The sequence below is a fragment of the Neolamprologus multifasciatus genome, chromosome 12 (assembly GCF_963576455.1).
Source record: "Neolamprologus multifasciatus chromosome 12, fNeoMul1.2, whole genome shotgun sequence".
Classification (NCBI taxonomy): Eukaryota; Metazoa; Chordata; class Actinopteri; order Cichliformes; family Cichlidae; genus Neolamprologus; species Neolamprologus multifasciatus.
In genome coordinates this window covers 25,524,552-25,551,830 of record NC_140450.1, presented here as the reverse complement: position 1 = coordinate 25,551,830, position 27,279 = coordinate 25,524,552, and the positions used below count along the sequence as shown (strand labels likewise).

At 41.6% G+C, this 27,279-nt stretch overlaps 1 protein-coding gene across 5 annotated transcripts; it reads right to left on the bottom strand.

The window, feature by feature from the left end:
• Nucleotides 1-187: 187 nt before the first annotated feature.
• gapvd1 (GTPase activating protein and VPS9 domains 1) lies at nucleotides 188-26,980 on the bottom strand. 5 transcript variants are annotated; one of them, XM_085180513.1, is made up of 30 exons: nucleotides 26,811-26,980; nucleotides 20,110-20,328; nucleotides 19,502-19,769; nucleotides 18,819-19,391; nucleotides 18,643-18,726; nucleotides 18,397-18,531; nucleotides 17,034-17,226; nucleotides 16,405-16,485; nucleotides 16,078-16,101; nucleotides 13,251-13,408; nucleotides 12,842-12,968; nucleotides 12,437-12,562; nucleotides 12,148-12,321; nucleotides 9,582-9,719; nucleotides 8,236-8,370; nucleotides 7,487-7,606; nucleotides 6,784-6,861; nucleotides 5,651-5,997; nucleotides 5,467-5,554; nucleotides 4,673-4,705; nucleotides 3,983-4,051; nucleotides 3,752-3,880; nucleotides 3,519-3,645; nucleotides 3,302-3,414; nucleotides 2,518-2,677; nucleotides 2,205-2,392; nucleotides 1,746-1,959; nucleotides 1,184-1,256; nucleotides 871-1,068; nucleotides 188-586 (listed from the first exon to the last, which is right to left on the bottom strand). In XM_085180513.1, the coding sequence occupies exons 2-30, from the start codon at nucleotides 20,292-20,294 to the stop codon at nucleotides 446-448; spliced, it is 4,479 nt and encodes a 1,492-aa protein (XP_085036639.1). In that variant the 5' UTR covers nucleotides 20,295-20,328; nucleotides 26,811-26,980; the 3' UTR covers nucleotides 188-445. The 5 variants fall into 5 exon arrangements, with proteins under 5 accessions (XP_085036639.1, XP_085036640.1, XP_085036641.1 ...); XM_085180514.1 differs by lacking the exon at nucleotides 16,078-16,101; XM_085180515.1 differs by lacking the exon at nucleotides 4,673-4,705 and having other exon boundaries at nucleotides 26,811-26,979.
• Nucleotides 26,981-27,279: the final 299 nt, after the last annotated feature.

Here is a 27,279-nt window from a genome sequence, read left to right as displayed (position 1 = left end):
GGAGGGGGAAAAAAAATTGATCACATCAAGGAAGTCTGGTCCCTTTATACAGGATGTTGATTTAATGTCATATTGTAATTATGTATATATAAAATGCCTAATACAGACCCCAAAAGGAAACCTGACTGAAAAGACAAGAAGATAAAAGGGAAAATTCAAATCAGGTTTAAAGTTAATATGTTACCAATTTTTCCCATAGGCCTTTTTTTTGTTTGTTTGTTTTTTTTCCCCCCACTACGGCTCAAACCCTGGATTTGTTCACATACGTACAGTAATATATATTTTGTAATCTCTCAACGTCTCTGGCTATGTACAAGCTATACAAATACAGAGCAGGCTGAGGGCCAGGTTTTATAAGCTGTGCAGAGGGAGCAGTTGGTTGGGAAGTCTCCCAGTCTCCCGGCTCCTTCCCCCGCAGTCTGCCCATACAGGTGGCTGTTCTGCTTCACTTGCGATCGTCGATGGTCTTAATGAATTCCACCGCCGCGGTGAACTGCATCCACCAATAGCACTCCTCCCCACTCAGCCGGCTGGCGTAGAAATTATTGATGTACTGAACGGTGGACAGCAGGCAGGGCGGGTTTGCCTGGAGGGGAGGAGACGTGGGGATGGGCTCGCATTAGCCACTCAACGAAGCTCATGCAGCATCATATTTATATATATATATTTTTTACATATTTACATATTAAAAATATACACAGCTTAGCAGCGGCGTTATGGTGTTTTGCCACAGCATTCATTTTTATGAGAAGTTTTTATGATGGTGATTTTTTAATTTTAAAAAGTCAACAAGTCATCTAAATTCTTACAATTAAAGTTGAAGAAATTACATTGTGGTAATAAAAAGGGAAGAATAAAGAACAGACTCACCCTAATAAGGACGAAGACGAGCACGGGAACAAAGTCGTCTGCTCCAGGGACAGAATCCTCGTTGGCCAGACTGAGGAGATTCATGATGGTGGAACACATCCGCAGTATACACTGGACTTTATCTCGTGGCGTCTTGTATGCATTGATGCTCTTAATCTCGGACTGTGCAGAAGGCCAGGGAGCTTCCTTCAGGTAAACCTACAACCAGGAAAGTTTTTCAAAATCATCAGCTTTTAAAGTACCAGTATCTCTAAAGTATCTCCCTTCTTTGGTAACTGAGAATATGTTAAAAAAAATAGATATATATTTATACCTCTGGGATCTGAAGAGCTTTATGATTTGCTGTCACAACTTTTGAGAGTCGCTGGATATGTTCATGGAAAAGCCTGTGTGGAGGGGGGGAAAGACACCTGGGTTTAAGACAACAGTGAGAGAACGCAATCTATCCACCAATAACACACATCAACTTACTTTCACAGCAACAACTGTTTACAAAGTGCTTTGACAGATGAACAAAAGCAGGATACTAAGAAGGTAAATCGAAACAGAAAGCCAGACTTGAATTAAATGTAGTCACGTAATACAACGGAGTTGACCTACAAAACTTGCTTTCATGGATTCCACCAACATATATGAATGCAATCTGTTTATACATGCAATGTTCATACAAGAAAATTAGTCACAGGATCCCTACAGGGTATTTTTTACACCGAGCCAAAAGCCCTTTAGTGAACTTGTATAAAGGCCAAGATATAAAAGTTCTGCTATCTCTCGAGTTTCAGTTTTAAGTCCTCCTAACAGTTTAAAAAGAAAAGAAAAAAAAAGAAATCCAATACTGCTTAGTGAAGCACTTTGCTTGGCAGTGTGCTACTCACTGGTCTCTGAGAATATCTCCATCCTGATTGGGGTAGAAGGCCAGTTTAAAGATGCGGTTCATAACACTGCGTTCGATAGCCATCTGGGCATCCTGCAGCTGGTCCTCGCTTGCATACTGCCAAATGGCATCACGGGCCATGGCGCCGTACAAGTAGCGCAGAAAATCCTCCACTGCTGCCGTCTTGTCATCGGCTGCTGTGCACCCCTGGAACGCTGGAGAGGAGAAGGTGATTTAAGCCTCGCATCTTCAATAAATGACATTAGTATCTGTAACCGTCTTGCTGCGCTCGAGTTTGTGGATAGACTGCAGGCACTTCAAATACTTGGAAAAAAATTAAAATATTCTACTAACAACAATGTTAAAGTATTTAGTAATGTCACACTAGCAGGAATCTCTAATGTGGAGGACTAAGCAAAGCAAGAATTCAGTTCAAATAAATGTGAAAACATTGAAATACCTTTAATGAAATCGAGCATCTTAGACTCCATATGCTCGAGGAGAAGTCGAACACAGACTGTGGTGAAGTAGCGGTTTGCCACCTCCTTGTCTCTTAGCACCCTCTGGAGGAGCCTCTCCAAATGGGCCTGAGAGGTCTGCAGGCCCTGACGACACCTGGTTAGATAGGCTATGTATGGTGCCCGCTTTCTACAGGAAACAAAGAGAAACACAGGCATTTTATCATTTTCACTGTAGCTCTGCGTTTCATTACATTAAAAAAAACAAATTAAAACACACAAATAAGGGTGACTTTCCAAACCCTCCAGATTTACCTGTAATCTTCTGCAATGGCAGCAAGCAGCTTCCTGCAGGTGCGCGCGTCAAAGCGGCTGACGCACCGAGTGGTCTCCTGGATCTGGGCCATCAGGTTCTTATCCTGAAGGTTGATGGCTTCTGCTAACTGGATCTTCAAGAAGCAGACAATCTCGTTTTCTGAAAACAGGAGACAGCAGTGTGCATTGGACAACAGTGAGATATCATGTCAATGAAAGCCCCAAAGAAGAACGAGTAACATTAAAGTTTATAAATGTATTAAACCTATTTGATATCAGGTTTTGGTAGAACATCCTTTCCTTGCCTTTACTTAGTGACGTGTTAGAACACTTGCCTATTTTCGATTAAACTGAGATTATTTTATATGGCCACACGCGTATGACCATATTTCACTGAACTTTTCAACATCCCCCATATTTCAACCTTGCCCCAAACCTTCAGAAGGTGAAGTTGGCACAGATTTGGTGTCTTGCTTAAGGACAATCTGAGCAGAATGGATGGTTGCCAACATTAAGGGCATGTGCCTCGCTCCCAATGGAAGTATGTGACAAAGATACCTACACTGTAGAAACTTTTGGTGCTGCTCTAAATTAGTACACTCTAATTTCTTGTTAAACAAGTTTTAAATGAATTCCACCTCATAATCCGTTTGTTTGTTTGTTTTAAGTACTCAGTGGAAATATTCATACAAATCCAGCATGGCAGCATGTTCAGTTTAGTAAAATAAAAATCAAATGAAATGAAACCAGATATATTAACTATTGGGTGTTCAAGCACCTTTACCTTCAGGATCCATGTGATCAGGCAGCCCATTCCGAGTAGTTGCAGGAGCCATGATAGGCAGAGCCACTGAGTCTGCAGAACACAAAGCCAACCTCAACTTCTTCTTTGCATCACTGTGGGGGAAAAAAAATTAATTGAGCCCTATCTATGAATCATCTGCATCAAGAAAATTTAAGTGTCAGTGTAAAAAGAGCTTGGCTATGTGCTGGATTATGACCTGAAAGAGAACTTTGTTTCGTGCTGTTGTGCCGTCTGGCTGGCTGAGTCTGGGAGATCATCTGCAGAAATGTTCTGCAAAGTGTCTTCTCTCTGAGCGTCATGCACATTGTCCTCAACACAAAGATCTGTTAAAGTAAAGAAAGCATAAATATATATTAATGTATTACGTCTCCTGCATGTCTACCTTATGTGCATGCATGGCGTTTTGATTTTTTTTTTCTCTGCTCTGACCTCCTGCACCATCATAGGAGGCTCCGGCTGTGGCTCCATCACTCGGGCTGGTCCTTTTAATGTTCCTGTATTTGTCCAGGATGTCCTCAGCTGCCTGGGCTTGAGTGCTCGATCTGAGCAACGGGTCATCTGTGAGGGTGAAAGAGGAAAAAAAGAAGCTTGAATTCAAATTAAACTCACAGTGGTGGATCTCTGCTTAGCAATCAAGACTGAAAACAAACCATGACTGACCTTGCGGGATATTGTGGACAACTTCATCTTTCTCTTGTTTGTCCCTTTTCCTAAATGCTGCAATTGGAGCTGTGGGGCAGAAACGTGTGATTAACTAAAACAGAGTGGCAATCAATTCACCTGGTCACAAATCGCCTGTTGACAGCCACTTTGGTTAAGTCTTTGGTGTTTTTGTATGGGAGATGAAAAATCTTAGTGTGTAATGCATGGCATCTACAAAGTATTAGACCAGTGAATGCTTTTAAAAAGAAAAAAGCAAACATTTTGATGGTAATTCGACCTTTGGCTTAAAGCAGAATATCCCAAAGACATACTGTAACTAATTATAAAAGAGGTAGTGTATATGGATGTGCATAACCCTACTGACGCTTATTCTATTGACATAAAGGCACCAACACAGCAGAGTTACAGATGCTAAAATTTGATGACACACACACAGGAGACGTTGGGTGAAATATCTACATTCATATTCTGTTTTCGCCAGGGAGTAAAAAATGAGTGAATGAATGAATAAAAAACATAGCGAAACACAGAAAATCGGGAGTCGATGAGAAACATGACTGTGGGAACTCAGGCTACACCGTGTCACATCACAGCTCTACAGTTCTAAGGCAGCACAAAGCAGCAAGGCACGCAGCCGCTGGCTCCAGCAGTAAAGCTAGCTCAATGATGACAGCATGGAAGCGTTACCTGGGACTTCACTCTCAGCCGTCCAATACAGCACTGTGAGGAACACAACAGACAGGGTTGGCCTTTCAAGCACAGGCTGCTGCTCTGCGGGACGACTGAATCACCATGCAGAGCAGCAGGACAGACACAATGGCGTTTACAGAGGTGGCGGTTTAGACGTCAAAGCCCTTGACTTTTTCCAGTCCTGCATTTTATGAATATCAATCCAATGTTTACTTTAGAAGTACCATTATCTCAAAGAGTAATAAGCACTAATTCTGTGAAGGCACAGCTCATTATTTCCCAGACAGATGTATGAGAGATGGTTGTTGAGTAGAACTTCAACAAGAGATGTGTCATCTATCAGTGCTGATGACAGAGAGGTCTATCTAATGACCATTAGCCGCTGGCTGACAGCACTGCTGGGAGGGCTACAGCCATACAATCTACACAGCTAAAGCTCCTCTGATGACTGATTAGCTTTGAAAAGTCTATATAAATCTGCAGCTAGTGAGACCTGAGAGAAAAAGGACTGGACACGTCTCTAGAGCAACTTCAAACAACAAGAAACATCATTTTCCAACTGGAACATCAGCAATGGAGTGGACAACATGGATCATCAGTCTCTTTCTCACTTTATAAATTGCTTTTTGCTCTGCTCTTTAAAGTGTGATATTTCCTGTCCATTGTGATTAAGAGAATGTTTTCTTCCCCCCCTCCAACCACAAAACATATAAAAGGCACACTGCAATCACACTGATCACAAGTTCATTTCTCGGCACAGGGAAAGACTTGCAAGTAGCCCGTTTCCTTACCTTTGGGAATGGCTGGCACAAAACGTTTCTTCCACCACGGCCTGTTGCGATCAGATTTCTCATCGTCGCTGTCTTTTCTGTCCTCAACCTTTAAATGTAAATTAGCACATTATAATCAAACATTAGCAGGTGGTTTATTGAAAGGCGACTATGAAAGCAGCCCAACTACACAACAGTTCGTTACCTCTCCTTTCAGGGAGTCCTTGCTGGGGGATGAGGACGGACCCAAGGCGAAGGCCCCGGCAGGGTCGCGCTCTTCAACTGCGACCCGCCGGTTAAGGCCGGGGTCACTCGTGGGCCGGCGACCTGGGCACACGATGTCAGAGCTGCGGCTGCGGACCAGCCTGTCAGGGAACGAGTGGCGCTGCTTGGTGTGTTCCAGCTCGGACTGGGCCAAGCAGTGGGGTGTGAAAAGAGAGTGGCGAGTCTCCTGCCCCAGGGCACTGGCTTCAGGGATGGGAGGATCGGGAGGGGGGTGAGGGGGCCTGGCATAGTGCACTTTTGGCCTCACTATTGTTCCCGTGGAGGAGCCTGAGGTAATAAGGCAAGGGGGGAAAAAAAGAAAGAAAAAAAAAAAAGCACTGAGAAAATATTCAAGAAACCCTAGTTTTGATTATATTTTCTTTGAGCTTGAAGTTACCCACTTAACAGCTTACTGCACTCATTTCTTTCCTTCCGAGTGCATTTGTGGATCTTTATTTATAGCCCTAAATATACTAATAAAACTCAAGTCAATTTATGAGGGGAAAAATTGCTGCTCTGTACCATAAAAGCTCACCTGCTTCTAAAGAGCAGTCCCTAAACATAACATTCACGAGAAACAAAAATGTGGGGGGACTGCTAAAGAGAGATGTAGGTGGGAGATGAGCCCTAGGTGTAGGCCACCTGTTCCAAGGGTAGACGCTCTCCTGAAAAGCTTCCAATGGCAGCCTCGTGCCATGAGCACAGTGGGACAAGGGGACAGTGCCAAAGAGCCTGGGGTGAGGTCTCTCAACCTGTCATCCCTTCACCTTGCCACACACAGACACACACACACACACAACCACTACCATTCTTCTCTCAAACATTTCCACCTGCACTACAAACAAAATGCACAGAAGCCAGAACAAAGACTACTGAGAATAATTTGAGATTCTAAATGATGCCAATGAAGAGATATTTCACTTGCACTTACAGTAATATGTCCAGTAATTGGGGGTTGGAGTAAATTTTGCACAGCTCAAGCTGTTCTGCGATTCCATGACATTATGGCAGGGATTTAATGATACTCATTTTTAGCTCTCATTGGCTGTAGAGCATTCTGGGAGTGCAAATTACCTTCGGCGGTGGAGAGGGGATCAAACATGGCCAGCAAGGAATCAGCCTGTGAAGGTGGAGATGTCAGATGGTGTGCTCCTGAAAAGAAAAAAAACAACAACAAAGATATAGAAGACTATTCATTACAGAGCCGCTGAAATTACAATGCACACCAATATTCATTTTTTAAATAGGCCAATTTAATCTCAAGTGGGCCAGACCAGTACATCCAATGCCTCCATATTTCAAAAAAGTAAGTGAAATTAAGCAATATGTCATCGGTCTACTGCCATCTTACTTCAGTGTGGTATGGCAGGCTACAGGCCGTGACCCAGCCTCTGGCTTGGATGGAATTAGTTAGTTTTATCTCCACTCAACATATCCTAAATGACCTGCAACAAAATGTTCCTGATGTGATGAAGTGAATATATTAGGGCGCTCCTCTCTGCACTTTCACATGTTGCAAAACCACTGAGCTGGTTGAATTGGTTGGGCCAGTATATTATGAAGTGCTGGTTTATCCTGTACCGTGGTCTCCAAAGTCAGCTCCCCAGCAAAGAGCATGCAACCCTTTGATATAACCTCAAGTCATATTTACAGTTTTAGGGAGCAAAACTGTGATTTACTTTGGTGACAGCTGTAAAAGTGACAGGGATAGATGGTGACCAGACAGACTCTAGACTGATGGTTTGGCCATCCTAGTGGGGATGTGACACACTCCTACCGTGGCCTGACTCCTCCCCATCTGGACTGGTCACTGAGTCCTTCCCTCCGAAGTCCGAGCTGCACTCTGACCTCAGATCCTCAATCTTGTTTGGGATATCTTCTGACGTTGCACTGATACCTGTGGCACCCCCCACACAAAACAGGTGTTTTGACATTCAGGACAAAAACAACTCAATATCACCTATGAAACAAGGCTTTTGGCAAAACTGCAAGTGCAATGGTTCTAAAACAAAAGAGGACATTTTTCTCTTTAGACTATGCTGTATGGTCTCTCTCAGCCGGGAACCCACTGGGACCTCTAAATTGGTAGCGTAAGCTCCCCGTGGGTTATGGGAAAGACACAGATAAGAGTGATCATCAGACGCATACTATCCATCGGCTGGATCCCGTGGGACGTTTTCCTGTGAGCTGAACCAGGAACGTCACCACTGGCTTCTTAATCTAGGATACTACTTCATGCACGTCAACATAACACGTGCACCTAAGCCCATAGACAAGGCAATGAACATTAACCTCTGCGTCATACAGAAAAATTCACTTGGACCCTACTATGCTGGTAAGGACCCTCCTAACAACATGACCACTCTTTCCACACTCTTTCCAAGGAGAGTGTGAATGGTTTTATCTAACCCGAATTTAGCAACGACATTCCAGTAGAGAAACATAACAAAATGAGGCAAAAACAGAATGAGACCTTTCACAGTAAACAGAAGCCAATAAAGTAGATTTAAGACAAAGTGTTTATACCTGAGACGACACTGAGGCCCGGTGTGCTGGGTCTCGAGCTGACTTCTCTGACCTCGGTGTCATCTGAGGTGCTGCCGACCCCAGAGCAGCTCTCCAGCTCCTGCAGACGCTCCTCCTGCTTCAGGTCTGCGGCTTCTGCACATGAAAAAACAGGGGGAAAAATCTCTCTTATGAAAATGGCCACAAGAATCTGAACTTACTCAGGGAAGATTGCTGTGATGATAGTATTTTGCACTACCTTCTTTTGTACACATGGAAAAAGAAAACAACAAAAAAACAAATAAAGCATACATGATCATGTCTTATAACTGCCAATCCAAACAATAAAGCTAGTATAGCCAATTCTGTGGCTACCCAGCGGAGCAGTTGGGTCGAACCCTGAGGCTCCACACTACTAGCGGTACTCATTTGCATGCTCGTTAGTAATAATGTGTTGTTGAAGTGCTCTTCGGAGTGTAGTTTTCTGCTGCCTAGCCATGAAACAAGCGCTCTACTTGAAGCACGCCTCCGATCACGCCATTACAGAGAACAACAGGGGCGGCAAACGTAACCAAAAAAAAAAAAAAAAAAAAAGCAATCAAGGCACTCATGCATGTCATTTCTGCACAGCACATATTGAAATGGTGTACTACTTCAATTAACATAAGGCCCAAGCTTTTTGAAGAAACACTGTTAATAAAGCTCTCGACTGATTTTCACAAAACGCTGGTTTTCAATAGAGGGACTCAAGCACGTAATCCCCCATTAACAAAAGGTTTGGTCTAAATGTTCAATTTGCAAGAACGGACTAAATATAATCTGCAACTCGTAATAATGCATTTGCCTTGCAAAGACACCGTAACAATGTTAATGATGCTTTGACTGATTAGTGACACACAAACACACAACAAAAATGCACAAACCAGTTTCAGAGCAGTATCGTGCAAGTCGGAGCCAGATAAAGAACTGACACCATGTAAGCTGACTGAGGACAGCTGCTGTCCTTGCGCTTCCCTCCCCACTGCTCAACCACAGGTGCAAACACACCTGGTGGTCCCTCTAAGGAAACCCTAAGCTGCCTTTTACTGGCACTGGCAGATCTGCCCTGAAAGACAAGCAAGTGCATACAAATATGATGACAGATGCACGTGCACATTTTTGGTATGAATGCAGTGCAACCACACCTGGTGTCCCTTCCCCCCACCCTTCCTTACTATATGGAAGAAACATAAATATACTGCATGCATAAATAAGCACACATGTGAATGCAAACGCACACCTGAGACCTATAAGACAATACCCAATGAGGATGAGTGTGAAAACAAAAGGACACTGGAACAGCAGAATAAACCCTAGCTTCCCCCCACCTGAGTCACTGGGCAGGACCTCTACACTCCAGGCCTCGCTTGTGGTCTCTGAGATGGTGGAACCATAGGGGTCCAGCAGAACTGAACCCGTGCCAGGAAGACACAGCAAGCTGCCGAGCATATTTTCCGCAGCTGCCCCTGAGAACAGAGAAAGAGAAAAAGACAAAGAGTTAACCCCTTCGGGAGTGGGAAAGTGTATTTGGCATGATGAATGACTTACTTGTCAGTGCTATTAAGTCGACCAGTTCATGAAATAATTGTATCTATATTCACTCCATGACAGTTCGTTATGGACAGAAATTTGCCTCAAAAGGGTTGCAGAGGATATGATCGATATGATACAATATGATCCACAAGCATATACTGAGATTTGCAAATGTGTGCAGTGATTTGTGTGCAACTTAAAGCCCAGATGTCCCAGTTTTACACTGGAACTGAACGCAGCTTACATTTGTGGAATTGTGCGAAAATGGTCGCGTTAAATTTGTCTCAAAACCCCAGGTCGGCATGCGATGTGATGTGATCTGTGCGTATGAGGCAATTCGTCCAGATGTATTAAAGGTTATGTGAGCGAGCGAGAGAGAAGTTGTGTGTAGTTTTAGACATGTGTACGCACAGAAATGCTTATAAAGGTAAAATTATCAGATTCGTGAACGGAACTTAATAAATTGTGTGGAAATGATCAGTATGTATTCAGATCGCTTTATCCTTGTGGATCATATCGTATGCATCTGCAGCGCTTTTGAGGCAAATTTCTCTCCATCGTTAATGTACTGATTTGAGGTGTAAACATTCAATAAAAATAAATAAATAAATCTTCAGGTCTGACTTTCAAACAACAGCAAAAAGGCCAGAGATAAGCAAAAATACTAGATAAACCACTCACTCGCAGAAGGGGGTTCAGAAGCAGTGAGCTTTTCACACAGAGAGGTCACATGCATTCCATGCTGGGACCCACAGGCACCTGCACCACTCTGCCAAAGGTCAGGGGTTAATAGTAATATCTCACCCTGCCCTGGCCTCTGGGGCCATGACTTTGAGCAGTTGATTAAACCTAGCATTATTCACAACCAAATTACTGCTTTGTCTACACTCCTGCAAACTCCTCAGCACAGCGTCCCCCTCCATCTCCGCTTGAGAAGCCGTGGCTTAACAAGGCGGAAGAATGCAGAGGCGAGGGAAAAGAGCTAGCAGGTGTGAGTGGGAGTGGGCGTCCAAGGCTCATGACCAGAAAGTCAACCTGTGGTAGCTGTGCCCCTGGTACGAAATGCTTCCACTTCGTGGCACACGCATGGCATGAGCTTACATGCGTGCCAGCACCCAGGCAACAGTGTGTGCTGCTGTTGGCGGGGGCAGGGCTCTCATTGGCAGTGGGAGAGCTCTACCCCGCTGTCCGTGTTTACAGTCTTCAAGGTAGGGGCGCAGAGTACTTGTCTTTCAGGTGGATGATTAAATGAGTGGCACAACAAGAAGTGAAACAATTAGAATTTCTGCCTCATTATCATGGTAATCTTATCAGTGGGATAATGAGGTATTAATGGATATTTAATGTGCATCTCATAACCCAATCCCTTGGAGAAAACACATAAGGAAATCGCTGTAAATTCACTTAATGATGGAAAAGTCCCCCAACGCCATATTCCGAAGAATGAAAAATGGTGGATGCAAATGAGAAGGAACCAAGGTCAATAAGACTGCAGGGACTGAGTGAATGTCAGAGACAGAGAGAAAGAGAGCGAGAGAAATGGGCAGGGGAAGGATGTGAACAGAAAAGACAGAGAGAAAGAAGACAGGAAGATGAGGGGCTGAATAGGAAGAAGACTCAAATATTATCTCTACAGCTGGTTTAAAATTACATTAACCTGATTTTTTTTTTTCCAACCCATCTTTCTCTGTCACACTTTTGGCTCAACAAAGTGCAGAAACCGAATCATCCTACATATTAGAATACTATAATAACACATGTACTTATCAACCACTGTTTTTGTATTAACTTCATCTTCATTTAATTTTTACTTCCTTCTCCCTGCCAGGCAAATAATTAAAGGATAACAGCACAATCAATAAAATCCATGAGTCGGTCGCAGTACAGTGAAAGAATATCATGCTCTATATCAATATCCTATATTTTAATATAGATTCAGGATAAAGAATTATCAACACCAACTATTATTTAGCTGTTTCCATAAATCTGTAAATCTGAAATACAAAAGATCAAATTCCATTCCTTTAGTTTAAAAACAGTTCTCACTGGGGGCCTATATTTCCACCCTTCAGTATATTTGACTAACAAAATAATTATTTATGCCTCTTACAGACTAAAATGAGCAATATCTTTGCAGAAACTGAACTGACTAAAAGATTTTTCCTATTTGATGCCATCTCACCCAAAACCACAAAATGATGACATGTCCCTGAATCAACTTCATAAACAAAGTCCCTGTGGTAAGCAATTCATGACTGATTCTGATAAAATATGCAGTGATCGCATGGGATCTGTACACCCGTTCATTTGCCTATTGATCAATGATTGTCTACAAATACGCGACCCAAATCGATGACCCACCTGCTATTTCCTGTAGCCGATCTTCGTCCATATTGGGGTCAAAGTCACTGCCGAGCACGTCGGTGCTCCAGGTTTCGCTGACCGTCTCGGAGATGTCCCGGTCATCTGTCAGACCCATCATGTCTCTGATTTCAAATTTGCGTAGTTTGTCATCGAGGTTGTCCTGTGTCGTGGCTGAAATCAAGATAAGGTGCTGTCAGACGCTTTGTCTGTTTATAGATGACTGCTGTATCTAAAATCCCCTAAACCTCTACAACTAAACTATACATTCAGAAACACACATGCATACCCTGTTCATGCTCCAAAAGCTGCAGGGCCTCTACCCCGTTGCTCCCTGATGGACCAGCTCCCAGCTCAGAAACAGACTCTCCCTCCAGGTCCAGAGATGACACAGAATTAGAACGATTTGAAGGGCCTAAAGTTAAGAATAAATACATACATTTTAGAAAGTGAAGAAATGCAAGGTCAACAGGTCACTCAGTCAGCAGTTCAGTAAACTAAAGTACAGCATATTTTAGCCCAGACCACTTATGTTGCTTTGCTACAGTATACATTTTTTTAACCTGGGAAAAGGTGCTTTTCTCCAAATCTAAACATGATACTCTCAAATCTCTTTCAGAAATCCTTCATATTCTAAAATTTAGAAGGAAAACATAGCTACAACATATGTCACGTCATGGCATTCCACACTGACCCTCTGAGATTCCTTCCAAGTTGTCACTGCACAGAGAGAAGCGCAACGTTTTGTCTGGTTTTCCATGCAGCTTAGTGTCATCAGCATGGCCATCCACCTGGGCCCCATCACCCATCTGATTCAAAACCTAGAGGGTAGTATATGCAAAAATATTACTTAAGATCAGCTGTAAACTTGCGTTAATACTGCTCTTTTTTTCCTGGAGGTATTCATTTACTGAGTAAAAGCAGAAGGTCCTATTTAGATAAGGGAGTTTGTTTTCTGTGGGATCTGTGGTATCTTGCGTAACACTGCAAGAACACACAAGTAACGGTAAACTGGAAGAAACATTCTCTAGGTAACCATACTTCCCTTTACTGACAGGAAAAAGAATATATTCAACTGAATTTATTGCATCAAGTCACATTACCTCATTCTCTGACATCATCCCAGGGACAGTCTGAGGACCAGTTCCCAAGGAAATTACCAGCACCTCCTCTGGTACCAGCTCCTGTAGGGACTCTTGGGAGCTGGCCTCTGCCTCCCCCTCCTGGGCTATGTTGGAACGGCTCCGGCTTCGAGCAGATGCTGGTTGGTGGGTTGAAGAAAACAGGAAAAGGAACTGTGTTACTTTTACCTTTTTTTCACCTTTTATAGTCACAAATAAGGAATCTGTTTTTAAACAAAAACAACATCAACCAAAGAGCATGTGTGAAAATGAACAGCAGTAGGCAGGAGCTGGAAAGCAGACTCAGATTCAAGTTCTATGTAAGCTGAGCTCAGCGTCATAGTCATCTGCAGGTAGCTACACACCCGTGTGACATATAAGATTAGTTTATCTCACGTGTGACAGTAATTTGCTACAAACACAAGGTTAGTGCTGATTATGTATGAAGTTATACTTTACAAATTAGAAATATTATTTTAATATATTCAGCAGTTTACTGATTAAGATGTTAAGATACGGACAGATGTGAGTTTTATATGAAGGCTTAGCTCATCATGCCACTCCAAAAAAAATAAATAAATAAAAATACTGCTGTACTGTTTAATTATGTCGACAGTTCTACTGCTAAGAGAGTGTGACACAAACTTGTTACACAACATGTCGAAGAAAAACATTTCAAGAACTTCCTGAAAGTGTATCTTTTGCTGATGGCTCAGTGTTAATAAATGGTGTGTCCGATTATGTGCAAGGGTGTAAATTAATTAAGGAGGTCGTATCTGCCGATAGTACAAGTTAAAGAATTGCACCATTGAGCCCATAATTTGCTGTTTCACATTACTTTAGAGTTGACAGCTATTTTATATTTGTATCATTTCTCATTCTGCCACAGGTTCATAACAGAGTGGCGGCAGTATTTTGTAATTAACGTGGCATCGTTCACGTTCCGTTGTTGATCCATGACTTTAGTTCATAGACTATTTTTATGTCTTACTATAGTTCAAAATTTTGGTAAGAAGGATGAAGAAAGCCATGCTTTGTGATGTGGCTAACTTGAAACTGACAAGTCGAGATCACATAAGCATGCAGTGTTTCTCGGTGTTATCGTTCATGACATCTGGTCTTAAAAGCTTCAGCCTCCAAGACAGGTCTTTGCAAACTGATGGTTGAAGTCATGATGGTTATGTAAATCTTTTATATGCAGATACCGACATTAATTCTCATCAGCATGACTTTGAGAGTCATGAAGACCTGGTTTTTATGGTCTCTACAAGTACAGCAGAGTCTACAACCTGCCCCAAAGGCCACGCTTCACAAGCTGGTATAATAGGTTCGCCGCCACCTTTTTGTTTATTCAATTAGAGCTACTCTGCTCACACACATCCACCCAAGTTGTTAGACTCATATTGTCCAATTGGAAAAAATCATCCAACCATCAGCTTATTAACATGCAACAATCTCCAAAACTAACAAACTCACTGTTTTAATTTAAAATTACCAATACTGAAACACAGTGCACTATGTATATTCAAATACCAAATTACCTGCTTTTCACTGTTTAAAAATAGCAGGCCGAATGCACTGTAGCACAGAGTAGCACTTGACATACACACGTAAAAAGAAAACGAAGGGTCTAACATATTTTACCTGCTTTTTAGTTTTTAGTAACTATAACGTCATGCATATATTCTTTAGTTCGTGCACTGGAAACTAGCACAGGCCTTAAAATAGATTTAAGATTCTACAGTAACGATTGACACCTAATATTCCATCTCAATGGAATTTTCCAAACAACATTACACACAAATGAAAGATATTAGGCCATATGGCATTCACCCTGAATTGCATTTGCCTTTTCAAAATAAGTGTTTTTATCAATAATTCTCCCATAAAAGCAAAATCAAATTGAAACAGGAGAAACAAATGCTGGCAAAAGTTTCAAGGAGCCAATATAATCAAGCTAAGCCCTAATGAATACAATTAATTTCACCTGTGTGAGAAACCAACTACGGCATCAAAGTATGAGATTATAAGAAGACATTGTAATTAAGGGCGTACGTGACTAGATGGCTAATCATTACTATTATCATTGGTCAGTACCAGACACAATAGTCGTTTAATTGTTAACAGTTTAACTGATGCTCAATACAAAGTGTTGTGGCCTAAATGTTATGCAGCCATCTTCCACCAGGGGGAGCTGCAACCCTGACATCGTCATAGAGGTTCTCACCACCCGGATAAGAGGAAGAAAATAAATAGATGATTTATTCTTGGTATTTTAGATTTTAACCTTTTTTCAGATGGTTGTCACAAATTATAGAATAATGCGCACCGTTTATAAGGCACGGCAGATTGCACCACACTTTTCAGTAGCAATTTATTCGTTTTTTAGATGTTATTTTGTATTATTTTAACACAACATCTTTTGTAGCAATGCGTTTATAAATCATATTTAACACCAGTTCATTTTAATTGTTTGTGGGGGGAGTTTCCAGACTTCTGTGTCTGTAATGTCTGTAATACATGATGTGAGGTACCACACTTGAGTCATTGTTGAAGAATGTGATTAAACTCAAATGTCTTTCTTAGGCACTTTTTGGCACTGTCCATTAAACGGTCTTCAAATTTAACTCGATATCTGAGTGTTTCTAAGTTATACTGGTCGGTTAGCCTAATTTTATTTGTTATTTAGCCGACTATGAAATCAGTCACCATGAACATCCTTAACTGTAATAGTTTCTTCTTTAGCTTACTCCAGCTGAGGTATAAACCAGAAGGGGAAAAGGTGAAAGATAGATTTTCCCCACTCTACCTGGTAATGAATAGCCATATTCCGCTGATTAAGGAAGCAAAGAAACAGGGGGGGAAGAAAACAAAAACAAAAAACGTATAAAACAAAATGAGTGGAATAACATCTTAGCTCTAATAATCAGCCAAAGCACTGTGAAGGGCAAAGCAGGCATGTTGAGAGCACAACGACAACAGCAGTGCTAGGTAACAAGTTGTGCGGCAGCGTGGTTACTGTGCAGCTTGGAGCGTGAACCAACGTCTTATGAGTGTCATCTAACATAAAGCTGAGAGAAGCCACAGATATGAGGGTTAGGTTCTCGTCCACTAACACGACTGACAGGCTACCCACCAAAAGGGGTTACTAATGGAATGTGTGCAGACAGGGTGGTGGTTGTGGGGTCCCAGGATGTTATAGCAGCTAAGTGTTGTCCTGTTCATTCATTGGCAGCACAGGAAGAAAGGAAAAGGACAAGGTAGGGAGTTGGAGACAGAATACAGAGTATCTGAGAATTCAAAGTAGTCCAAGTAGTCAAGATTGAGTAAATAAATGCACAAGTGATTCATTTCTAATTAAGGCGAGTTGCTACAGAATCATTTGTCTTGAAAATGGTAATGAAGGTAATCTATGCATCTTTTCCATCCATTCCAATTAAAATTAGTTCATTTATATTTGGTAATTTAATTGGTTGTCATTTCTCTAATAGAGCCTCAATCCAGGCCATACTAATTATCTTTATAACAAGCTAAGAAGTAGCTCATTAGCTTCTCATAAAATACAGGCTTTCACTAGCTATCACCGTTCAACTCTAATTGTTTACTTTGCCCCTCATTAGACAAACTTTAGACTTATATCTTCTAGTCCTTGTATCAAATTGTGATGTTTTATCAAGCCAAACGTTTTTTCAAGATCATGTACACCAGTGCATACAGTCTTAATAACCAGAGTCGCAGAAGGACAGGTGCTGTGGAGAAAGCTACCTATAGGAAGTCTGTTCTTCTTGTTGGCAGGAGTAGTAGCTGGAGAGAGCTGAGGGGTGTTGGATGGAGTGAGCTCCAGGCTGTTGCTCTTAACAGTCCGAGACTGAGGCACATTGGCCAGCAGGGTCTCCAATGCCATGTGCTCCTCTTCTCTAAGGTGGTCCCCTGCCATCAAGCCTCGAACAAACTCCACCTAGAGTTGCAAGGAAAACAGTCTCGAGTTACCAGGACTTCTTCATAGGTAATATGTAAGACATGGTTTGATCCTTAGCCACAATTACAGGCCATGGAAAATGACTACACCATTTTCATGTGTTCGTGGAACGTACTGAGTAATAACTGGAAGTGCAGACTGGAATACGTTACTTAAATTCTGCACTAATGGCTTCTTCAGAAGCTACTTTGAGCCAGCTGTCCCAATTAAACAGACAAAATTAGAAGTGCAGAGAGGTGCCCCTCAGTATATATTTAAGTACAGGCATATAAAATCTGATTTTCGACTAAGAATGCACTTCTCCAGATAAGGTTTTTCATAAGACATTCAAGGAAGCAATGATGCACAAAGCTGGAAAAGCCCACAAAAGCATGTTAAGAGCTTCATTAACTCACAGAAAGACAAATTATCTAATAAACAGAGAAACTTAAAAACTGGCACAAAGCTTCTTGATACCACTAAAGCTTGATTTAGATTTCTGCAGGGAAACTTACTTTAGAATTTAAAAGTTAGTTTATAAGCTACTCCGTTTCCAGCTTTAATTGCTCAGCTTTGCTCAACGAACAAATGTTTGTGTATGAATAGTTTAGCCAGATTGTATTTATTTATAAGCCTCCGATCAAGCTCAGAGCACATTATATCTATCAAAAATAAAGTCCTCACAGTCCTTAGAATCTGAAGTGTAAGCAGGAAGTAGAATGTAGCATTTTCCAAGATCATCCGATTAATCTCAAAGGCGAATTTGGATTTGTCAAAGTTCTTTGGAAACCTAAACTGGTTCAGCGTGGAATTACACACGGCTTCAGTTTATCTACAAAGTTATTTTTGCAGTAATTGGAGTAAATGACCGCACCTAGCTTTCATACTAAAAGGCATTTGATCTGTTTTATGATCTTGAATAAACATCCCTGTATTAATGCATATCCCATCAAGTCAGACAGAGCTATATGTAGGATACTTAGAACAATTTCTCTAATACATTAATTAGAGCCATCTCATCCTGCTATTGGCTTTCAAGTACCTTCGAGTGGCTCAATAGAGTAGCTAAATTTTCGAAATTTGATAACATACCAACGATTAACCTGCAAGTACTTTGTTTTTGTCAAAACACATAACAGGGACATATACTGTAACTGTAAAACAGCCTACCAGAGAAAGCAGCTGATTATGAGTAACATAGACTGCAGTCCTACTGAGGCCTTCTAGAAGATTCATTGAGGACATGGGTGGGGTTTCAACTGCTCTTCCGCCAATCACCACATCCAGAAAAGCAGCAACACAACTCTGCCAAACAGAGACCCAGAAAACACATCTTAGTACATAAGGGCCCCTCATTTTTTAACCCCAAAAACCCAAACAAAAAACACATTACTCTCTTTACAGAAACAGACCTACCTTATCAAACTTGGACAAACTGCTTTTCCGCCTTGGGTCTGCATCATCATCGGCCATTGCCAACTGCTGCAAAAGTTGCCCCACCTGTATGGCAAAACAAAAACATTGTAATCCCATCCACAACAGAATGGCCGTGTATATGACATTACAAAGAGAAAACGTGCTGCGCCACTTGCCTGCATTAAATTGAAGCGAGCCACTTCATTGATCGGTGCGTCTGAGATAATGCCATACTGTTCTGGGTTAACTATAGCTGGACAAATGAAGCAGGTCAGCAGCAGATCTGTACACATGGTGCGCACCTCTCCCACCTCAAGACGCTCTACGCATGACAAAGTCTTGTACATCTGGGACACGATCCAGCGCAGGCTGTGAGGAAAGCAGTAGGTGTTCTGCTTCAAGTAACCGATAAACTTGTTGACCAGAGCGACCAGCTTGGCTTCGTTCGCTTCGACAGCTGCCTGCACCCTCTGCTTGTAGCCCTCAGAGCCTTTCTCTCCATAGCGCTCTTGCTGGGCCGGAGTGAGGCGCTCCGTCACCTTGGCTGGGTCCGTTTCCAGGTGGTCCTCGTCTTCAACCAGAAGCTGCATAATAGGTTCGTGTAGGGTGGCAGTGAGGAAGAGCTTGGCGGAATAAAGGCCCTCGGAGAAGAGCTTGAACAGTATGCTGAAGGCACAGGTTCCCCGTCGGAGTAAACGACGAGGGTTGTCACTCTCCTTCAGCTCAAACTCTATCAAGTACCGCAACACCTGGTAGTTGGAAAGAAAGATGGACGAACCAGATGAAAACCTCTTATCTCACTGAAAACCTATGAAACTGTTACTAATGTGTAACAGCAGAAGCAGGTGGGATCACTGACCTGTAGTAAGTAGCTCTCATCCTCCTGCATGATACAGTTGCCATAAAGTGAGGTGAAGACTGTATATATGGCACCTTGAGTGTGCTCCTGGTTCAGCCTCTCTCCTGCCACCAAGCAGGACGCAACCAGCCGGGGATTATCCCTCAACCTGGCCAAGAACTCTCCATAGATTGTTTCATGAAAGCCCAGAGTCTTGTAGCCATCAATAAACTGTGTATCTTCCAACATTTTGGCATGTTGGCAGCATTCAGCCGGAGAGGCCTCAGCACTGTGGAACAGAGTTGTGTCATTACCACATTTTATAGAATTCCTTCCACCAACAGCAGTTTTAATCTTTCCATTTCTTCCTCCCTAAAAAGACCAAACTCAACTAAAAGTTTAGAATTGCACTAAAATGTTTGCATCTAGCTCCGTTTTACTTACCAATCGGGCTAAAATGTCTTTCTGCAAACCAAGTCAAATCTTGGAAATGCCCAACTTTCCTTAACTCTCCCCCAAATAAATTGTAATTTTTACATTGCTCTCTGCGTATAGGTTAAAAATACAAAATATTAGAGACCTTTCTCTTATTCGCCAACAATACAGTGAATCGTGACAGTAGATCTAACCTAGTGAGAATGAGACGATCGAGGTTGATGCGCTGCTGCTTTGCAATCCATGCGGCGCGGTACAGCCTCTCAGCCGTCTTCAGCACATCACTGTTGAGCCTCTGGATCAGCTGCTTCTCTGACGCCACATACAGCCGCTCCTGCTTCAGGTGGTGGGCCAGAGTGTGGATATCTGGCTTCACCATCTTCAACGGCTCACTCAGGCAGAGAGGCAAATGACTGGAGCATGAAAGAGACAAGATGGAATGGAAACAACGTAAATCGGTATAGTATGTGGAACTAAAACTAAATAGACATTTAAAAAAAAAAAAACTTTAATCAACCATGACATCAACAAAAGAAAGGTTTCTATCAGGGGAACTGCACCGATTTCACACACAGAAGTTTCTGAAATTTCAGTCACAGTTTTGTCACAAGGGCACATTGGTAGGAGGAAGTGAGAACTCACCAGGCAGGGCCAATAAAATGATGCTATTGGTTTTATTAAATACTGTTTGCCACACATGTTACATTTTATTCAGTTTCCTGTAAGTCTCAACTTTGTGAAAGTGAAGGATTAAATTCCTGGAAAAACTATAAAGTGCTGAAACTGAAAGGATTTACCTTTTCCTTTTTTATGTTTGTTTTGTTTTTTTATTGAGGTCCAAATTTCAATGCACGGTGTGCCAGTACACAATGGCTATGACCAGTGACCCAGTTCACACCACCAGTAATGAACCTCCACTCAAATTTGGGTTATTTTGAAATAAGTTTATGTTTGACCTCTGTGTATTTTGAGATCCTTGGTTAAATAATTGCAGAGTACACAGTACAGGTAGCCCTAACAGAACTTTCAACAGTCCTAAAAGTGGTCCAAAGATGCACAAGGGGTTGACCTTGAAGGAGAAAATTTTAAATCTGTTTCTTTTTTCCCCTCATGGGCAGATTCCCAGAAAATTAAGATCACACCACATACTACATTGTTCATGATGGTTACATCATACAAGGAAAATGATCATTTGCATTCAGTGTGTTTTGCAGACTGGCCCAGTGACAACTGCAAAAGCAGGCTTTGTCACAAGCTCTGGGACGCGCTACAGAGCAGAAAATGCAAATCATTCTTCCTTTGCCACTCATACACAGCCAAAACACATAATCCAAGCAGAATGCGTGAAATTTGAATGATTTCTTCCTTAATTCTATCCACAAAAGCCTCTTTGTGTCTGGTTGCAAACATTGAAAAAAAAAAACGATTAAAATAAGGAGTTCAGGCACTGGGAGGAGAAGAAGAATAAGACTAATGGAGAAAACTGCCTTAAAAGCAGGAATGACTGCAGGGCAGCGTCACTGCTCGGAAGATAACAGACAACTACAACATTAGAGCTGATATACAAGGCAAATCAAATTGGTTTTGCAGACTTAATGATTGGCTTTACATTGAATTCCCATGGCAAAGAACAAACAGTGATTCTTTTACTTCACTATTCATCATTTTTATGTTTACATTTTTCATTAAAAGCAGCATTATAGCATTATGTGACTATATATAGTCAAATGGTAAAAATGGCTGATCAGAAACACCAAAGAAATGAATAAAGTAGTGGTGTCAGCGTCGTTAAAATGACGTTAACGTCATAACCGCATTAACGCGGCAAATCTTCGTTAGCGAGTTAACGTGGATCGCCCCGTGCGTGGGCCTGCACGGCACTAACGCATTAACGAGCTACCCGAGCTAACGCATTAATGAGCTACCCGCGCTAACGCATTAACGAGCTACCTGAGCTAACGCATTAACGAGCTACCCGCGCTAACGCGTTGGCGCCATGCAGCCCCACGCACGGGGCGATCCACGTTAACTCGCTAACGGAGATTTGCTGCGTTAATGCGGTTATGACGTTAACTTCATTTTAACGAGGTTAACACTGACAGCACTAGAATACTTACTCTGTAAGCTGCATGTGAGAATAGTTATTATTATTCTTTGCAAGCAACATATTTTGTGTATAAGAAGTAGTAATCAATTGTAAGCTCTATTATTAAAACTGCTTGATGAACACTTATTTACAGACATGCATGCCGTTAAATTCCAGTCACCCCAGCGTGTCACTGTACTAAAAATTGTTTAGCATAATGTAGTTACAAACAACATACATGTAACGTAGACATAATGTCAACAACGCGTGTCTGCATAACCTAGATGTGATGTTGCTGTTCGTCTTAGCTTGGCAATTCCTGAGGAGTCAGCTGAATGTGAAGAACAAGATCTGGGCAATCAACACGCAACGCCTGTGATCAGATACCCCACTGTGATGATAAGCTGGCCAAAGGAGGAGATAGAAGCTACTAGGGGTGGGCGGTATAAACGGTATAGGTAGAAACGATATAAATTTGGCCAATGGTAGAGATTTTGACTATACTGCTCTACCGCGATAGAGCATGTTGATGGTGTCATCAAGCTGCACCTGTTTTGGTCGAAAGCATTGCAGCGGCTGCAAACAACATCATCTGCAAATTATGCCGGGCAACAGTAATAGCAAAGAGACAAAGCACTTTTGGAATACGGGGAAAGCCAAAAACTACGCTTCCTCCACTTCCGTACCATTGATTCATTAATGCTGAATTCTCTCGCAGCTGGTATATTCCCATGTTGTTGCAGTATATTAATGACTAACCTCGTATTGTGGATGGATTATCTCAGTTGTTCTCCTGACTAAAGTTTGGTCCCTTTATAGCATGCTGCCATGCAATTGCATTTGTCCCTAACCATCAGGAGCCCTCACGTTAACTTTTATCGAGTGGAAAAAAGTTGGCGTTCATCCTTCAGCTTCACTGTGCTAATGTTATGCTAACGTAACTGTTTTGCTAGCGATCACGTAGGACATCATTATATACCAGCTAGCCCAACTTCAGTAACCCTACAAAAGTCACTGCTGTTTAGTTTTCTGTCTTCATTTATGTTGGAAGTGATAGCAGAGCTGTACGTTTTAATTTTTGATATAGCAAGTCAGAACATGCTATATCATGTTTAAGTGGAAACTAGCGAGCTAACTTCCTGCTAACTTCTAACTCCGTTGAATTTAATAAATTCTGTTTTCATGGATGCCTGGATGTTAAATTTATTTGTTACACCTGGTAAAGCAGCAACGCTGATCATTTTATTAAAGATGAAAGAATTTAGACAGCTTTTAACTCTCAGTGATGCCACAGTGTTCGTTTGACTTTGGGACCTGAAGCAGACGGAGTTTTGGACCCAGATTACTTCGCAAGGCTCCTGACTACGGCAGCCGTAATGCTCCGGCAATCCATCAAGCCGTGCGCTTCATAGCTTACCAAAGTCGTACTAAAACATTTTTTGACAGATTTCTGCGCGCTGTGTACCACATAAAATCGGCTTCAGGTCAGTAAGCACAACCAGAATTCATACACTGTTGATTTTTGAGAAAATTAAAGGATTTTAAGTGTGCTTTATAGTGTGTAAAATACGTTATACAGAAGAAAAGAATATATTGCAATATATATCGTTACCACACATGCTTCAAATTATACCGTGATATGGATTTTAGGCCATATCGCCCAGCCCTAGAAGCTACTGACATCAACACAAGGAAGCTCCTTACAATGCATGGAGGGTTTCACCCCAAGTCTGCCAGTCTGAGTCTGCACATTAAGCAGGAGGAAGAAGGCCAAGGAGTAGTCACTGTCAGTACCAATCTCTACTTTCAATCATCTCTCTATTTTCTTTGTAATTAACAAATTGTGTTATTTACAAAATGTCAAATATTAATGATCAGTGTGAACTAAGGCTTCAGATGTTGTGCTTATCAACATAAAGGCCAAAAAAAACAACAGAAAAACCCACATCAGTCAGCCGTTAAGCTTTGGAAATGACCAAAATGATTAACCAATGATTAGTAAAAGAGGTGCCAATCATTTCCAAACTTTACCATAGTCCAGTGGTTACAGAAAGGCTTATCCATTTTGTGATGTTGAATTTTCCCGTTCCACTACTGATGATACTAATACGTTGGGACACCAAATCTCCGGTTGGGTCTTTATTGTACTGTAAACTGCTCTAGATTTTGGACCTTTGTAAATTAACAGATCAGAATAATAAAGACAAAAAAGTCATTTTCTCTCAGGTCAAAAGTAATTTCAGATCTGAACGTAAGTCACTGACAGGTAATTGGCTTACAAGCACACTTATGGCGCACTTCTACTGAGCCGCTCATCTTCTTGAATAAGCACATTCCTCACATATTTGGACAGAAGTGAAAAAGCAACTAGGCTTTTAAGGGTCTAGCAGAGAGGTTTACTGCCATTTGCCACAGCCTCATGTGCATGCGAGCGTCAATACAATCCACAGAGTAGAGCTACCTGGTGAGTCAGTCATGGAGAGCACAGAGGAACTCTAAAGCAGAAGAGAAACCAAACAACAGACACTGAGGGAAGGCATAATCTTCAACTCTGTAAGCTGCATGTGAGAATAAAAGTCGTGGCAGGACAGCCACTGAATTCTGTTAACATGAGTCACGAGAGGACCGAGTGTTCACTCATAACATCTCTAAACGCCTTAATTTATTATCAATGCCAGGGCAGGTCTAGGGGAAAAAAAACCTTGTGATGGTGCTTATTAAATGAAGGAGGATAATGTGAGCAGAAGTTAAGTAGGTTGTGGTGAAGAAGATACTCAGAGGGGAAAATAGAAGACAGGGAGCAAAAAGCAAACCAAGGAGCTAACTGAAATGACTCATTAGCAAAACTCCATCTTGATAACAATAATGATACAATGCCACACCACAATACAATAAATAAATAAATCTCTCATTGTTCTTGCTTTTTTCTCCAGGTTTATTTTTCTCATTCGGTTACACAGATATTATTGATAAATTATTGTCTTAAAAGGGGCTGTATCAAGACACCACCGTAGCGTGGACAATGTTCTGGGACTTATTCTGCGCTTCCTACTTCTAGTAAATATCTCAGCATCGGAGTAAAGGTGTTTGGATCACAGCCCACTCCACCCACTACATGAGCGCACACACAAACCAACAGAACAGAGTGTTTTTTTATTTATAGATTTAAAGGATTTCACTTTCCACAAAAGGTATCCGCGGTCCCGAGCAAACATCCTCTTCACACTTCCCTTTCTCAGAATTTCTTACACTGCTCAGCAGGCAGATAGTGTACAGCAAATATGTGACGTTTACGGGTGACCTTTCTCAGCATTTTTCCTGAACCTCAATCCTTTCTGAAGGAGTAAAAGCTGACCGTTCGCTGCAGGTTTAGCCAATTTAACCAGCACACACTTTATTAATGCATAGGGACAAGAACTGATGAAACACGAAATTAAACGGAGCAAGAATAAAGGTAAACATCACCTGAGGGGTGGCTACAGATCATTGTATTACAACAAATGTATTATTATTATTATTATTATTATTATTATTATTATCTGGATTAACTAACAATGACTCCCCACTGCTGCCTGCTTGCTTTAGTATTGAGCATTTTGAGCAACAAATTTGAATGGCCTGTAGCTGAGGTTTCAGAGTGAAAAACTTGAACCTTGGTCAGGCACTTTGTAGTCACAAATACATAGGAATAAAGTCCTGTTTGCTGAGCCTCAGTCAGATCTGAATCACATTCAATTTTCAGTAAAGACTTAAACTGAAAGTGACTACTGAGGCTATAAACAAAAAAGCATGACATGATGAGCAATATGGGAGTTGGAGGACATGTAAACTGTAGCTCTAGTTATTTTACAGGTGCTAAGACTTTACTGCACTGTACTGTACAACAAATACGTGTATGTTTGTGTTGCGATTTTTGTCATTAAGCTTAACCTTGGAAAAAAATTACAACTTTTTTTTAAAGACATAACACATGACAAGGAACAACGTTTCACATTTTGCAATTGGCAACGATCAGGCTGAACTAAATTTGAGTTAACCGGCTTAATTTTTTGTAATCTACCAGTAATTACTATAATAATAACGGACAAAACCGAGCGATAATTACTTATTGCCAGAAACATGTACTGCTTATTTGAATAGTCGTGTTCAATGACAACATGCTTCTGATATCCTAAGGCCTAACAAGCCTTAACGTTACAAATATCATGTTTGTACCTATGTTTTTACGTTACAACTTTAGACACCGCACCGACTTTTTCCAGTGAGTGGGTGAAAGCATATCTAACACAAAATCTTAATAAAACATGTACATTTTCTAACTGTCGTGCATTTGTGTGTTTATAGTGTCCTTGATTTGATGCTGTTTCCACTCCTGAGATTTGGCCAAGCAGCCAGCAGATCGAGATGGGTAATGTTAATGCCCGTAAACGCCTGCTCCATTAACTTGTAGTAGATCACCACAAGACGACCCGGGAATCCTATCAATTAAACCATATGACCGGTGTTTGCCAGCTAAAAGCTATGAAGGAAAGTGGAACAAGGGGCACCCAGGTGTCACACTGCTTCCAATAAAGAAGAACTTGTGGATGCACTGATTTGTGGGACGCGGAAAGAAAGTAGCCCTGTGAACTGGCTAATTTTGTAGTAGCCTGCTAATGTTAACCAAGTTAAACTGGGCTAACGTTTGCGAGCAGGTCAAGCTAATGATGAGCTAGCCCGATAGCTACGTTAGCTTAGCTTTAGGCTGCAAGCTCCTGAGTGGACCAAATGTGAACAACAATACGCGTTACCATAAATCCAGTCACTTACCAAACGTAATTAGTCCGTACTAATTGTTCCCACCTCCTCTAAACACAGCTGATCATAAGATTTCTCGAGTCAGTCAAGTGTTTGTTGGCGGTTAGCGGTCTCACTGCCTTCTTCATTAGCGAACGCTGCTGTCATTTACTGTCATCACGAGGAGACCTGCGCAACGCGCATGCGCAAAAGGAAGCGTTTGCGTCGTTAAAGGGACATTTCACGCTAAAATAGAAAACGTGTTTAAACATTAGGTTTCCTGGAAATTAAGGAGGTTTAAACCTTCCTCTTGTGGTACCTTTCCGTTACTATCTCTTATGTTAACTGATCGGTTTTGACCCGTGTCTTAAATCAACCAAAGAATATCCTCAAAACAATGGTTTACCATGCAGTTTGATTGTTAGTTACCTTGTTAGGCTTCCTTATCCATGAAAAGACTGATTTTAATATTTTTCTTGTAGCTCCCAGGCCCTTTCTTTTT

Coding starts and splice junctions, on each gene's coding strand:
- gapvd1 (XM_085180513.1), bottom strand. CDS start 20,294: ATGGTGAAGCCAGATATCCACACTCTGGCCCACCACCTGAAGCAGGAG. Junction 18,532..18,642: donor GTTTGTCCAAGTTTGATAAG/GTAGGTCTGTTT, acceptor TCTGTTTGGCAG/AGTTGTGTTGCTGCTTTTCT. Junction 16,486..17,033: donor GAAGAACAGACTTCCTATAG/GTAGCTTTCTCC, acceptor ATGAATGAACAG/GACAACACTTAGCTGCTATA.